Source organism: Curcuma longa, chromosome 11, assembly GCF_044706935.1.
Source record: "Curcuma longa cultivar G26 ecotype Majalengka, Jawa Barat chromosome 11, ITB_CL_G26_1.1, whole genome shotgun sequence".
Lineage (NCBI taxonomy): Eukaryota > Viridiplantae > Streptophyta > Magnoliopsida > Zingiberales > Zingiberaceae > Curcuma > Curcuma longa.
Window position 1 is genome coordinate 10,112,726 of NC_133871.1, and position 15,375 is coordinate 10,128,100.

At 42.5% G+C, this 15,375-nt stretch overlaps 3 protein-coding genes across 3 annotated transcripts; 1 reads left to right on the top strand and 2 right to left on the bottom strand.

Annotated features, from left to right (window-relative positions):
- Window positions 1-3,991: 3,991 nt before the first annotated feature.
- Window positions 3,992-5,885, top strand: LOC141839080 (putative protein phosphatase 2C 2). Its single transcript, XM_074726739.1, has 3 exons — window positions 3,992-4,661; window positions 4,739-4,974; window positions 5,069-5,885. The coding sequence occupies exons 1-3, from the start codon at window positions 4,470-4,472 to the stop codon at window positions 5,658-5,660; spliced, it is 1,020 nt and encodes a 339-aa protein (XP_074582840.1). The 5' UTR covers window positions 3,992-4,469; the 3' UTR covers window positions 5,661-5,885.
- Window positions 5,886-7,973: 2,088 nt separating this feature from the next.
- LOC141840803 (ubiquitin-ribosomal protein eS31 fusion protein-like) lies at window positions 7,974-8,587 on the bottom strand. Its single transcript, XM_074728871.1, has one exon. The coding sequence runs from the start codon at window positions 8,531-8,533 to the stop codon at window positions 8,060-8,062; it is 474 nt and encodes a 157-aa protein (XP_074584972.1). The 5' UTR covers window positions 8,534-8,587; the 3' UTR covers window positions 7,974-8,059.
- A 195-nt stretch (window positions 8,588-8,782) lies between these two features.
- On the bottom strand, window positions 8,783-10,561 carry LOC141840895 (putative L-cysteine desulfhydrase 1). The gene is made up of 2 exons (XM_074728983.1): window positions 9,155-10,561; window positions 8,783-8,923 (listed from the first exon to the last, which is right to left on the bottom strand). The coding sequence occupies exons 1-2, from the start codon at window positions 10,549-10,551 to the stop codon at window positions 8,914-8,916; spliced, it is 1,407 nt and encodes a 468-aa protein (XP_074585084.1). The 5' UTR covers window positions 10,552-10,561; the 3' UTR covers window positions 8,783-8,913.
- Window positions 10,562-15,375: the final 4,814 nt, after the last annotated feature.

Below are 15,375 nucleotides of genomic sequence, written 5' to 3' on the forward strand. Positions count from 1 at the left end.
ATTTTTCATATTGTTAGAATCATTTTGTCTTTGGATGTTGCATCAATATTTAGAATAATAATCTACCGCTTAAGTAGCTACAATACTAATCACTTTAAGAAACTCAGTATATGATCTAGGAGGGAAACTCATGAAAATACGAGACACATCATGTTAGATTATTTTAATAATCTATTTTGTGGCTCATGTAAATTACAGTATATTAACCTTATATTAAAGTGTTTACTGTGATGATTGTTAATCATAAAAGAAATAAAATTAATTGAGTTTTATTTCCCTCTCCTTAACCTTATAAAGTTATATAAATTAAAGTGGAAGAGGTGTGTGTAGAGAGGTATGTTTAAAAAGATGTGTTTAAAGAGACATGTCTCTTTAAACATATCTCTTCCTCACTATAAAAACACATTACCATACACTCTTGTGAGAACATCAACATATCAATCACTCTCTCCTTCTTCATCTCTACATCATCAAAAAGTATGCGCTTCCCGATTTACCCTGGTGGTCGGTGGGAAACTTCCGTGGGACCAGGTCGGCCACCCCTAAGGATTGAGTCTATGAGACTGACTGGAATTTATCATTTTTTATATCATCAAAGAGAAAATCAAGGTAAAAGGTTTAAGGGGAGAAAAACGGCATTCGACAAAGCAAAGTATACATATACAATGGATCAAAGTTAGTATATTATGTATACTTTGGTTTAGGGTTTAGGGTTAAGGGTTTAGGGTTTAGGGTTAAGGGTTAAGGGTTTAGGGTTCGGGGTTTTGGGGGGTTTGGGGGGTTGGGGTTTTAGGGTTTTAGGGTTTTTAGGGTTTAGGGTTTAGGGTTTAGGGTTTAGGGTTTAGGGTTTTAGGGTTTGGGGTTTAGGGTTTAGGGGGGGTTGGGGGTTTGGGGGTGGGGGTTGGGGGGTTGGGGGTTTTAGGGGTTAGGGTTTGGGGTTTGGGGTTCGGGGTTTGGGGTTAGGGTTTAGGGTTTAGGGTTTAGGGTTTAGGGTTTAGGGTTTAGGGTTTAGGGTTTAGGGTTCAGGGTTTAGGGGTTTAGGGTTTAGGGTTTAGGGTTTAGGGTTTAGGGTTTAGGGTTTAGGGTTTAGGGTTTAGGGTTTAGGGGTTAGGGTTTAGGGGTTTAGGGTTTTTTAGGGTTTAGGGTTTAGGGTTTAGGGTTTAGGGTTTTAGGGTTTAGGGTTTAGGGTTTAGGGGGGTTTAGGGTTTGGGGTTTGGGGTTTAGGGGTTTAGGGGGGGGGGTTTGGGGTTTAGGGGTTAGGGGTTTAGGGTTTAGGGTTTAGGGTTTTAGGGTTTTAGGGTTTTAGGGTTTTAGGGTTTAGGGTTTTAGGGTTTTTTAGGGTTTTTAGGGTTTAGGGTTTTAGGGGTTTAGGGTTTAGGGTTTAGGGTTTAGGGTTTAGGGTTTAGGGTTTAGGGTTTAGGGTTTGGGGTTAGGGGTTTAGGGTTTAGGGTTTAGGGTTTGGGGTTTGGGGTTTAGGGTTTGGGGTTTGGGGTTTGGGGTTTGGGGTTTGGGGTTTGGGGTTTGGGGTTTGGGGTTTGGGGTTTGGGGTTTGGGGTTTGGGGTTTGGGGTTTGGGGTTTGGGGTTTGGGGTTTGGGGTTTGGGGTTTGGGGTTTGGGGTTTGGGGTTTTAGGGTTTAGGGTTTAGGGTTTAGGGTTTTTTTAGGGTTTAGGGTTTAGGGTTTAGGGTTTAGGGTTTAGGGTTTAGGGTTTAGGGTTTAGGGTTTAGGGTTTAGGGTTTAGGGTTTAGGGTTTAGGGTTTAGGGTTTAGGGTTTAGGGTTTAGGGTTTAGGGTTTAGGGTTTAGGGTTTAGGGTTTAGGGTTTAGGGTTTAGGGTTTAGGGTTTAGGGTTTAGGGTTTAGGGTTTTAGGGTTTAGGGTTTTAGGGTTTAGGGTTTAGGGTTTAGGGTTTAGGGGTTTAGGGTTTAGGGTTTAGGGTTTAGGGTTTAGGGTTTAGGGTTTAGGGTTTAGGGTTTAGGGTTTAGGGTTTAGGGTTTAGGGTTTAGGGTTTAGGGTTTAGGGTTTAGGGTTTAGGGTTTAGGGTTTAGGGTTTAGGGTTTAGGGTTTAGGGTTTAGGGTTTAGGGTTTAGGGTTTAGGGTTTAGGGTTTAGGGTTTAGGGTTTAGGGTTTAGGGTTTAGGGTTTAGGGTTTAGGGTTTAGGGTTTAGGGTTTAGGGTTTAGGGTTTAGGGTTTAGGGTTTAGGGTTTAGGGTTTAGGGTTTAGGGTTTAGGGTTTAGGGTTTAGGGTTTAGGGTTTAGGGTTTAGGGTTTAGGGTTTAGGGTTTAGGGTTTAGGGTTTAGGGTTTAGGGTTTAGGGTTTAGGGTTTAGGGTTTAGGGTTTAGGGTTTAGGGTTTAGGGTTTAGGGTTTAGGGTTTAGGGTTTAGGGTTTAGGGTTTAGGGTTTAGGGTTTAGGGTTTAGGGTTTAGGGTTTAGGGTTTAGGGTTTAGGGTTTAGGGTTTAGGGTTTAGGGTTTAGGGTTTAGGGTTTAGGGTTTAGGGTTTAGGGTTTAGGGTTTAGGGTTTAGGGTTTAGGGTTTAGGGTTTAGGGTTTAGGGTTTAGGGTTTAGGGTTTAGGGTTTAGGGTTTAGGGTTTAGGGTTTAGGGTTTAGGGTTTAGGGTTTAGGGTTTAGGGTTTAGGGTTTAGGGTTTAGGGTTTAGGGTTTAGGGTTTAGGGTTTAGGGTTTAGGGTTTAGGGTTTAGGGTTTAGGGTTTAGGGTTTAGGGTTTAGGGTTTAGGGTTTAGGGTTTAGGGTTTAGGGTTTAGGGTTTAGGGTTTAGGGTTTAGGGTTTAGGGTTTAGGGTTTAGGGTTTAGGGTTTAGGGTTTAGGGTTTAGGGTTTAGGGTTTAGGGTTTAGGGTTTAGGGTTTAGGGTTTAGGGTTTAGGGTTTAGGGTTTAGGGTTTAGGGTTTAGGGTTTAGGGTTTAGGGTTTAGGGTTTAGGGTTTAGGGTTTAGGGTTTAGGGTTTAGGGTTTAGGGTTTAGGGTTTAGGGTTTAGGGTTTAGGGTTTAGGGTTTAGGGTTTAGGGTTTAGGGTTTAGGGTTTAGGGTTTAGGGTTTAGGGTTTAGGGTTTAGGGTTTAGGGTTTAGGGTTTAGGGTTTAGGGTTTAGGGTTTAGGGTTTAGGGTTTAGGGTTTAGGGTTTAGGGTTTAGGGTTTAGGGTTTAGGGTTTAGGGTTTAGGGTTTAGGGTTTAGGGTTTAGGGTTTAGGGTTTAGGGTTTAGGGTTTAGGGTTTAGGGTTTAGGGTTTAGGGTTTAGGGTTTAGGGTTTAGGGTTTAGGGTTTAGGGTTTAGGGTTTAGGGTTTAGGGTTTAGGGTTTAGGGTTTAGGGTTTAGGGTTTAGGGTTTAGGGTTTAGGGTTTAGGGTTTAGGGTTTAGGGTTTAGGGTTTAGGGTTTAGGGTTTAGGGTTTAGGGTTTAGGGTTTAGGGTTTAGGGTTTAGGGTTTAGGGTTTAGGGTTTAGGGTTTAGGGTTTAGGGTTTAGGGTTTAGGGTTTAGGGTTTAGGGTTTAGGGTTTAGGGTTTAGGGTTTAGGGTTTAGGGTTTAGGGTTTAGGGTTTAGGGTTTAGGGTTTAGGGTTTAGGGTTTAGGGTTTAGGGTTTAGGGTTTAGGGTTTAGGGTTTAGGGTTTAGGGTTTAGGGTTTAGGGTTTAGGGTTTAGGGTTTAGGGTTTAGGGTTTAGGGTTTAGGGTTTAGGGTTTAGGGTTTAGGGTTTAGGGTTTAGGGTTTAGGGTTTAGGGTTTAGGGTTTAGGGTTTAGGGTTTAGGGTTTAGGGTTTAGGGTTTAGGGTTTAGGGTTTAGGGTTTAGGGTTTAGGGTTTAGGGTTTAGGGTTTAGGGTTTAGGGTTTAGGGTTTAGGGTTTAGGGTTTAGGGTTTAGGGTTTAGGGTTTAGGGTTTAGGGTTTAGGGTTTAGGGTTTAGGGTTTAGGGTTTAGGGTTTAGGGTTTAGGGTTTAGGGTTTAGGGTTTAGGGTTTAGGGTTTAGGGTTTAGGGTTTAGGGTCAATTAGTTCTTCTTGTTCAGGTTCGTAGTAGAAAAAGTGAATTGCTAAATTATTAACTTTCTTAGAATGAAGTAGCTGGTAATGTATCTCTTTGAGCGACTTTTACGCCTTGTTTAAATCAACAGTGATATGTGCTATGTAAAGATTTATTGTCTGGGGCTTGATGTTCAATTTGTAAAGTGCATGCTACTGAAGCAAGATGAGTTAATGTCTAGCTCTGTCTTAAGACATCTGCAAGTCCTAACTATTTAGTTAGTGGCAAACCAAGTATTTGACAAATTAAATGCATTCATGCTGCACTGGCAAATCTGCTTGGTAGTCTATGTTGCTTGGTACATCACCTTTCCTAATTTAATTGTTTAACAACTGATCCAGAGTATGCTTTTCTGAAAAATCTTCATGCGATTTCAATACATTGACCTTTTCTTTCTTCTCTGGGTTCATATGTATATACTCATATTACTTTTCCACGTTGTCTATGCATGCAGAATTCGGGAGCATCTAATGACATTTCATCTGTAGAACCACTTCAGTTTATCCCTAACATTCGGTCTGGGAGCTTTGCTGACATTGGGCCCCGAAAGTTCATGGAAGATGAACATATTTGTATTGATGATCTTTCAACACACCTAGGCTCGCCGTTTAGGTGTCCCACTCCTAGTGCCTTCTATGGGGTAAGTATTTGCTCCCTATTTGATTGAATGGTTAAGCAAGTTCATTTCAAGTGATGCAAATTCCTACCTCTCCGCAGGTGTTTGATGGCCATGGAGGTCCTGATGCTGCTGCCTACATTAAGCAGCATGCAATTAGGTTTTTGTTTGAGGATGCTAAATTTCCTCAGGCAACAGAAGCTGATGAGATATTTGTGGAATCTGTGGAGAACTCTGTTAGAAAATCATTTCTTCACGCAGACCTTGCATTGGCAAATGACAGCACAATTAGCAGCTCATCCGGGACTACAGCTCTAGCAGCTTTGGTGTTTGGAAGGTATGTTTTGCTTCTTTTTTTGTACATATTAAAATTTTGAAATATCTTTAACTGTTATCATTTCATTACTGATTTTTGGTTCATTTTAATACAGGTATCTTCTGGTAGCCAATGCTGGTGATTGCCGGGCGGTATTGTGCAGGAAAGGAGAAGCAATCGACATGTCCCAAGATCATAGACCCATCCATGATGCTGAGCGCAGACGGGTTGAGCAATCAGGTGGTTTTATCGAAGACGGGTACCTCAATGGTGCCCTCTCTGTCACCCGAGCACTCGGTGACTGGTACTTGAAAATGCCGCGAGGTTCCCCCGCTCCACTCGTTGCAGAACCAGAATTCAGGCAGGCCATCTTGACTGAGGACGACGAGTTCCTTATCATCGGGTGCGACGGGATCTGGGACGTTATGTCAAGCCAGCTTGCCGTGGGCATGGTGCGCAGGGGCCTCAGACGACACAATGATCCCCAACGGTGTGCGAGGGAACTTGCCATGGAGGCATTGCGTCTCAACACAGTCGACAACCTCACAGTAGTCGTGATTTGCTTCTCTGACGACTACTTGCCTGCCTCACAGTACTTGCCGGCCTCATCCCCCGGAGGATCACGATGGCCGCAGAGGTTGAAGTGTCATAGAATCTTGTCAGCTGAGGCCCTTATCAAACTTATGGACTCGTTGGATGACAACTAAACTGATCGGTCGCTGCACGCAGCTCGTCGGTGTGTAAATAATGATGATGAGAATTAGCAATAAAACTCTGGTCGTATGAATTTAGGTAGGGTAAAAAAAGCTGCTAGAAAAGTTTTTGTTCAGGTTCTCATTGTTTGACGGCAGGAAGCCGAATAAGGCAGTGTAAATAACATTCTGGTAGGAGGAAGATGAGTATACTAATTTAATATACGAGTTCATTGTTTAGAGGCTATGTTTTTATTTTTGGTGTGGTATTTTTAACGCTTTTACACACATTTTCAAAAAAAATTTCTTTTAGTATAAACTACTTGTTAGATTAATTACTTAGCTTGAAGTTTAAGAGAGAAAAAGAACGTTATTTTAGTTTCCAGTTGATTTGGTGATTCTGACAGGGTAAAGACACTTCAAAAACAGCTAAAAATGGACATGTTGCTGAAACGATCTTCCATGGGAACACAGAGGAATAACAATGGGTAGGTCAATTTAGATATTAAGATAAAGTTTGGTCTTACACATTAAATAAATAGGAAGAATATTTTAAAAAAAAGGATGGTAACGTATACGCCTGATGTCAACCTCACGACCGACAAGAAATTTATTATTTTATTTAAACTACGTAATCCTAATTGTTACAATTAAGTTATAATTATGATCTTAACAGTAACATTAAATATATAGATAGTGTTGGAAAGAAAAATAAATGAGACATTATTTTGATAATAAATATAAAAAATATAGCCTTTTAATTTTTCCGATAAAAAAGATCGAAAATCATGGGATTAGCCTCGAGTTGACTTTGATATATAAAAATATAATGCTTAGTATGAATTCTCTCATTATTGGAAGTCAACTGTATGAACGTCTCATCCTTACAGCAGACTGACCATGATCATTATCTAGAACTGACGCCGATTATGGTTCAAATTGCAATTCACAAACAATTTGATGATTTAAAAAATCTCAAACCTTAATCTCAACCTTCTATTTGAATTGATTTAAAAATAATTAAAGATGAATTCTACCCTTCAGATAGTTATAATTGAATATTCTATAAAAATTAAGAGAAATGATACACTATATAAAAATACAATATGATACATTATAAATCTAGGTTTCACATCCATATAGTATAATATATCATATTGCATTTTATATTGTATCATTTCTTAAAAAAAATTTATTTACTAAATATTTGAAAAGACAATTAAATATTTAGAATGTCATTTGATTATCAAAAGATGGTTAAGAATTAAGAGAACTGATATCTTACGCGATGGATTCGTGTGCGATACACGATCCACTATCCATCACGCGTCAGATTTGAACTGTCTAAACGTAAAAATACACAGTGCCACTATCCCGTTCCTACTCGGCACGCCGTCGGCAGCTGTCCACTGCCCTCGATCCGACCAGAATCCAACGACCGACTGACAGTGCCACCTTCCGATCGATCAGGACTCGGACTCCGGCCAAATTTCGATCGGAATCAGGCCCGCAATCGGGCACGCGCGCACTGCCGACCACGATCGGATCAAATTCTGACCAAATCGCGATCGGAAACCGATCGAGGAAGGACCGCCGTGCAACGCTAGTCCTTCCTCGACTGGTCTCCGGTCACGATTTAGCAGAATCCGGCCCGATCAAGTTCGACAGTCGCCGCGCCATTGCCGACCGCATGATTTGGCTGGATTCCGACCAAATTATGTCGGATTCCGACCACTATCCAGCCGGAATCCGACGCGCCGGCGAGGAGTGCGTCGATCATGCCTGAGGCGGCATCGGCGGTGGATCACGAGTGTCGCGCACGTGCAGTATAACATTTTCGTAAGAATTAAGATGAAATAAAATGCAAAGTGAAAAAGAGAAACGGAGAAAAAAAAATTTGACGCGAGGAAGCAAAAACTACTTCGTGTTTCTGATCAATAAACTCCTACTTTGGCGGAGCGGTGGAAGAGTAGCTGGAGATGGGAGTAAGGCGAGGAGGCTGTTTGGGCGGGCAAAACGCTACTCCCGCCAGGCAGTGGCCATCGGCGCGAAGACAATGGCTATGGTGCTTTGTTCAAGCACGTACGACATTCCATGATGAAGAACAGAGATGGGTTAGAGACTTGACAACAATATCGTTGGAGAAATCAGGCGCAGAAGGGCAAATCCAACACACAAACATGGCATTCGATTCCCAAAATTACAATCCTACAGAGAGACGTGTAATTCAATCACTTCTAAATCGCGAGATCGAAAAGAGAGAAGAATTCAAATCGCCAATTGGAGCATAATCCAAATCTCTTTGACATGAACAAAATCAGATTTTAAGAAAAAAAAATTCAGGTATCAAACTTTCAATATAGTTCAGCTAACTGCGTTTTTTTTAAAAAAAAAAATCTAACTTTGCGAGGGACTTACTCGCCCTGCGCCTTCTGGTAGACGTAGGTGAGGCCGCACTTGCCGCAGTAGTGGCGGTCGATGTGGTTGGCCATAAAGGTGCCGGCGCCGCACTCGGCATTGGGGCACTCCTTCCGCAGGCGGGTGACCTTGCCGGCGGCATCATCGACCTCGTAGAACTGGAGCACCGCGAGCTTGACCTCCTTCTTCTCGTGCTTGATCTTCTTCGGCTCGGTGTAGGTCTTCTTCTTTCGCTTCTTGGCGCCGCCGCGGAGGCGGAGGACGAGGTGGAGGGTGGACTCCTTCTGGATGTTGTAGTCGGCAAGGGTGCGGCCATCCTCGAGCTGCTTCCCGGCAAAAATAAGGCGCTGCTGGTCCGGCGGGATGCCCTCCTTGTCCTGGATCTTGGCCTTCACGTTGTCGACCGTGTCCGACGACTCCACCTCGAGGGTGATCGTCTTCCCCGTCAGCGTCTTGACAAAGATCTGCATCTTTGCGGATCCGAAAGCGCCGTCGGCACCGGCCGCTAGGGTTTTTTTTTTTCTATTTATAGTGGGGCCACCGTTATGTTGTATCGCGTGAACAACATAATCTTATTTTTTTTATAAAGAAGGAAATGGAAAATAAATAAATAAATAAATAAATGGATAAAAAAAGTCTGTTGCTTTATTCAGATTCTTATCAATCCAAAAAAGCAGAAGGAACTAAATTTGAACTTCTTTTTTACTTTATATATCCATGTTAAAAATTTTATTCTGCATCTGATACAATTAGTTACTTTCCCCATTTAGCAGAACTGGATTAATGCTCACTTAAACCAGACGAACTCTCGCGTCAACCGCCATTGGAATGAAGCAGACAGCCTCAACCCTCAACTTTCCCTAGCAGCAACGAAACAAGGATGAAATATATCAAAAGCTTTGAAGCAGATCGATCGGTAAACACCATTCATTAAGACTTTCAGATTCATTGTTATACCTGTTTTTATCTTTCCAGATTTCCAGTTTAATTATCAATGTCGATTTCTTACGTTTCGAGTTTATTTTGGGAAGAATTTTCAGGTTGGAGTGGACGATAACAGAGTAGATTTAGAACTGTAGAAGCGAAGATACCTCTGTTCTTTGGATGGAAGCAAGGCGCAGTTGAATCCATCGCGCACGAGCTTGTTAATGGCGTCTCGGAGACGATAGTAATCCTCCGCCACGTTGTACACCTGATGTGAGATCCTGGCGTAGCCGGTGACCGCGGCGGCGCCGCTCTTGTCCTCGCCGTCTTCCTCGGCCGGCGGCTGCTTGTTGTAGTAAATGGGCACCTCGACCTTGAACTCCTCCCTCAGCAGGGCCCTCAGCCCCATGGCGTCCTTCTCGCTCGCGATCCCTAATCCCGACGGCAACCCCACCATGATCATGCTACAGCTCATCTCCGGCGGACACCCCAGTTGCGTCCCCCACGCCGCCGCCAGCATCCTCCCCATCTCCACCACCCTCTCGTGGTTCCGCCGCCGGATCCCCTCCAAGCCGCCTTCGAACCGCTCCACGAACTCCAGCGCAGCCGGCACCACCAACTGCGGCGTGTAGTCCCTGTTCCCGATCCACCCACTCTCGAGTGGGAGCCCGTTGCCGTACTCGTGCGAGACGACGGGGTGGTGGAGGCGCCGCCCGGCCGCCGACGAACGCCGCGTGTGGAGGAAGGCCACCGAGGGCGGGCAGAAGAGCCACTTGTAGAGGTTGCTGGCGTAGAAATCGGCCCCGATGTCCTGCACGTCAACCTCCACGTTCCCGATCGAGTGCGCCCCGTCGACGAAGACCTGGTCGACGCCCTCCTCGCGGCAGATCCGCGTCAGCTCCTTCACCGGGATCACAACGCTCGGCATGGAGGTCACGTGGTCGATCACTGCGAGCCGAACCCTCCGTCCCTCGGCTCGGCAGAGGTCGAGGGCGCGGCGGAATTCGGCGACGACCTCGTCCGGCGAGGAGAGCGGGAAGGGGAGGGCGACCTCCACCACGTGGCCACCGGCGCGGGCCACGTATGCGTGGATGGAGCGCTTGACGGCGCCGTAGGCGTAGTGGAGCATAACGACGGCGTCCCCGCGGTCGAAGACGCCCTCCATGAAGGACCAAGCCACGTTCTGGAAGACGATGGCGGCGGCGGTGGTGGCGTTGTCGACGAGGGAAACCTCATCAAGGTGGGGCGCGTTGATGAGCTGTCGGACGAGGGCGCGGGATCGGTCGATGGAGGGATGCAGGTGGCGGAAGTAGAACTCGTCGGGCTGACGCAGGAAGAGCTGCTGCCACCGGAGCTGGGCGGCCACGACAGAGGCAGGGCAGCAGCCGAAGCTGCCGTTGTTGACGCGAGCCACTTGGGGGTCGTGGTGGGAGAACTCCGCCGCGATCTCGGCAGCGGAAAGGGACGCAAGGAGAGGCCGCGGCCGCTTCGGAAGCGGGCCCTCTCTCTCTTCCTGGCCGCGGCCGTTGGCGTCGACGCGGTGGTCGTCGTGCTGTCCGTCCATTAATTTCCGACGGTGGACTTTCGCTAGTTTAAATATATCAGGAAGCGGTACGATTCACTCCAACGCACAACGCCATTAAAGGTAATCCAGAGCTTGAGGCCGTTCAGATACGACATAGATTACTGCAAGACGATGACGATGAACGCAAGAAATGGTGGTTTCCGAGTAAGGCTGCACCTGGGTGTGTACCTAATAAACTTTTATTATTATAATGGTGGTTGCCAATAAGTCATCCATCAATGCAGTCACATCTTAGATGATCTACCAATAAATGACACATCATCGGCAGTTTATCAAACCGTTGACATTGCGACAATTGGAAGTAAAAAACCTCCTCCAGGGTTATGGGTTTGGTAACGGCTGTCATTTTCTGGACAATCCCCTCTTCGTTTTCGCTTGATCGGCCTACGATGCCTTCGGGTTTTCAAGGTCCTCCGAGAAATCGTGCAGAAGGAATAGTTTACGATTGGGAGATTACGAAGTCAGTCAGGCTTCCTGATTCATACTTACTGTTCTGCATAAACACTGCAAATGATCAAGTCATCGGTCAATAAACGATTCGACATGTGTGACTTTCTGACGGAGTTTGAAGGAGAAGATGATGAAAACCTGAAATACATTTCAACGGGAGGTGAAAATGGTATCGAGTCTCGACAGACCACTCCGACACTTATAAGTATCCGTGCAATGGCGGAGCCGGCCTGGATGATTTATCCGGGCTGATTCCGAACTGTGGGCTACACCGACTTAATATCCCGGGTTATCTTCTTCGTTCCCTTAAATTTTCCTTTCTTTTGCCCATAATCCAAGTTTTTTTTCGTCTCCAACGTTGTCGGACTCCCAGGTTATAGCCCGGGTAGCTTACAAGGTGGTTCCACCCTTGTATATGTGGAAGAAGATGAAAAATGTAGAAGAAAAAGAAAATGAGTATATATAGTTGTTCAAATTACCGAAAGAGTTGTTCATACTTTACAAAGAGTTTATATACTCACGGAGAGCACCTCTCCACGTTGACCCGAGAGAGATTATTGATCGGGCTCGAAGAGACCGGCTCTGACGACTGCCGACCTGAGATCCCAACATTAGGCATCTGAGGGATTAAATCTGTCAGCCTTGTAACCGCCCTACGGCATGACAGTCGCTAATTATTGTTACTTTTTGACTTTATGCACAGGTATTAGGGTATCTAGGGGACCAGACTTACAATCTCGTAACCATCTTGACCCCTTTGTAGGCACCGCATGTTTGAAAAATTTTAATAGTTTCTGCGTAAGACGGAGAGGGGCGGCCGAGATGTAATAGTCAAGACCGAGACGACTGAGACTCAGGACGGCCGAGATCGGGACAATCGAGATCAAGATAGCCGAGACTGAGACGACCGAGATGAGATTTTGGGATTGGACAAGATTGCTTTGGAGGCCCAAGTGAGGTTTAGGACTGAGCCCAGCCCGAAGTACAGTCCGAGTTGGAGGCGACAACTATCTCACTTTGGTGGGATCGTTTCTCTCGAGATCATGTTGGCTTGTCTTGTCAGGTCAATCTGAATCTTGACCTTCACTTGATTTTTAACTTTTACCCTAAAAAGAATTAGGTCATCTATGACACCTGGATCACTTACTAGCTGAACTTAAGGAATCCTATATGTAACAATTTGTGGGAAGCTGAACTTAATAGCAATCCGACTAGAGAGGTATGGAGGAAAGTGCTGGACTACTTTATATCGAAGAATTTGCTACTGTCAAGGCTCCTTATGAACCATGTTTTATGGATCACCTCTCTCATTTCATCTCTTAAAGTTTTTCCAGGAGGATATCTCACAGGGGTTTTCCAGAATTATCCCTACTTTGCCTTTTATTTATGAGGTTCTTTGGATTTTGAGATTAGATTCGAGAAGGGTAACTTGGATATGGGGACACGTTTGTGTTACCGCTAAATTATTATTGAAAATTTTAATTAGAGCGATTGGGCATGCATTATGCAACACCTTCAACATTCACTAATTCTTATAAAGAGGGATTTATACTTCTCATATGAATAAGGAGTTGGATGAAGAAGTAAGAAGACAAATTCTCCCTTTTTTTTTCAAGTATTCGTGGGAAATTTTTTGATGGACTCTATTAGGATCAATAAAATTAACATATCTCTATAATATTATGATATTATACACTTTAAATCTAAATATTTATAATTTTATTTTTAAATCTTATCTAAAAAGTCTTAAACCAATGGAGATATGAATCGATGTTTAATCATTCTTGATCCGTTAATTAAACTACTAATATCTAGTCCAACTGATCTAATTAAGATTTATATGTCTCGAGAGTTTATCATGGATTTTACTAGGAGCCCTCTTACCATTATCCTCATAGTTCGGATCTCCCCTAGCTCCTTTTGTTTCTTCTTGAAGTTCCCATATGTTTCCACATTGATCATGATTTTAATCCTAATTGTTAGCTAGAATAGATAGAATCAATATATTTTATAATATATAATATTACCTACTTATATTAATGGAGATATATTTTTTAAAAATATCTCATATTCAATGGAGATATATTTCATCTTATAAATCTATGATTTTCTTTATATATTTTTAATATGCAATTTTGATTGTAATCCCAATAGTCTCTTCTTCTTCCGCTCCTACTCCTCCGGAACACTACCACTGCAATCCGTTGATTCGAGTGACTAAGAAGCTAATTGTTATTTTGGATATAAGAAACCCCGAGGTAATGTAACTGAGCATATACTTATCCAAGATGCTATTGGTAGAAGGTTGAGGAATTCTTTCATTTGTTAAATTTTCTTTGATGCCTTTATTGTTGCATTAACAAAGGAAAGCATATGCTAAAGTTGCTACTGTTGTTTCCAATAAAGAATAACAGAATCTAATGTAGTTGTAGTTTGCAGGTTCTCAATGCAATAATACGGAGAAAGTGTTCGACGCAATGTCTGAATCGAACCCTATCCATATTGGCATAGGCTGCTCCATCAACTTGGTCGCCTCATCTATCCTCTGATTCAAGAAGTTTGACTTTAGATAATGAAACCTCAAATTGAAATATCATGCTCGTATGCAAGGCAAATGTCTGCTGCATTGCTTGATCTTGTTGGGTTCCATTACTCAAGAATCTGTCGCCCAGTATTATATTTCACTCCTGATGAGTTGCAGTCACTATTATAAAGTAGTCAGCCGACACCTAAAAGAATCTTCGATGTGGCTTGATTCATTTTTTATTGACAAGATAAGTCTCTTCCCTCTTCTTGCCATATTTTACTCTCAGCATAGTAATTGAATTTCCATCACTTCCTGTGTGTTTATGATTTACACTTGCTTGCATTAACCTTGAGAAGCGTGAAGTTTCTTCCAACAGATGCAACATTTGGTATGCATTGACATGGATAAGATGGATATCATTGAATGAAGCTTTTCTTTTTATAAGGCATCCATTGGATTCTCATCTTAAATAGAAGCAGTTGATAGGAGTATTACTTTTGATTTGTTTAGTAGATCATCCAAGAGTGCATCCGAGGCAAATATTGGATTTCTGGATGGTCAGAAATTGGTGGAATTATTCCCAAGGTTATTCCCCATAGATTGGCCAAAGTTTCCTTGATCCTAGAGTTGGGTGCTGCATTTCCGGCAAGAGATTGATTTGTGCTTCCTTGACAATGTCTACAATCAACCATATAGTTTTCGCAGCTGTTGTGTACAGAGCTGATTTTCCAGATACAAGCGTTACTGACAACCTGAAATTGATTGCTTATATGCTGTTGATTAGCTATACTCCGGAAGGGAAATACTGAAGAACAGCTTCTTTTCGGATATTAGTCGCATTGGCCACTCTTTTCTGAGCCAACTTATGATACTATTATTCATAAAGCAAGAAATGGAGGAAGATTTTTACTATTGTTTAGGACAGTGCAAAAGAGTCACTAATAATAAATTATCCACTATCTCGCTCCGAGATAGTACAATTCTCACCATCTGAGACGATATAAAACTTTCGTCTATTATAGACAGAGTCGCCTACAATAAACTTTTCACTATCCAGGACAGTACAAAAGAGTTGCATGAATTCCACCATTTAAGATAGTGTAGGTTGTATGGAATTGAACGATCTCTAAACGAGTTTCAATTTGACACATATATCTCATAATTCAATCCGAGTGGAGGTCATGATCTTTTAATATTTATGCAATTATGTTATAGCAGTTACGATTTCATAATTGTTACAAGTTACAACTAAGCTGCCATATAGTTGTAACAATTACGATTTCGTTAATCGTTACTACGTGAATGTTAAATATAAATTTTGAGAGATTATAACTTTTAACTCTCGTTGAACTACGCATAGAAACACAATTAATCAAAATTAATTACGAGGTGAAACTCATAACGACTAGGTTTCAGGTTAAAAAAAAGTTGTTTAAATTTTTTTTGAAAACTTCAAACAATTTTAATTAAAAGGGATGCTCTTTTAATTTTTATCTAAATTTTTTTTTTATATGTAGCAGTTACGAAATTGTAGCCATTACAATTATTTAACAGTTCTAAAAGAAGCAAATGCTATAACTATATGATAATTTAATTGTAGCAATTATGATTTCATATTTGTTATGATTATATAACAATTACGATCTCATAATTATTATAATATATCCTATCAATTTAAGAAAACGAGAATACTTTTTTAATAAAAAAATTAATATAAGATACCCCGCGATGATTTGATAAAAAAGGACATCTTATTTATTTTTTTTTTCAAATGTATACGTGTATAAAGGTCTCCGGTGACTCCGTCTCGTCGCTTAACGCCCCCA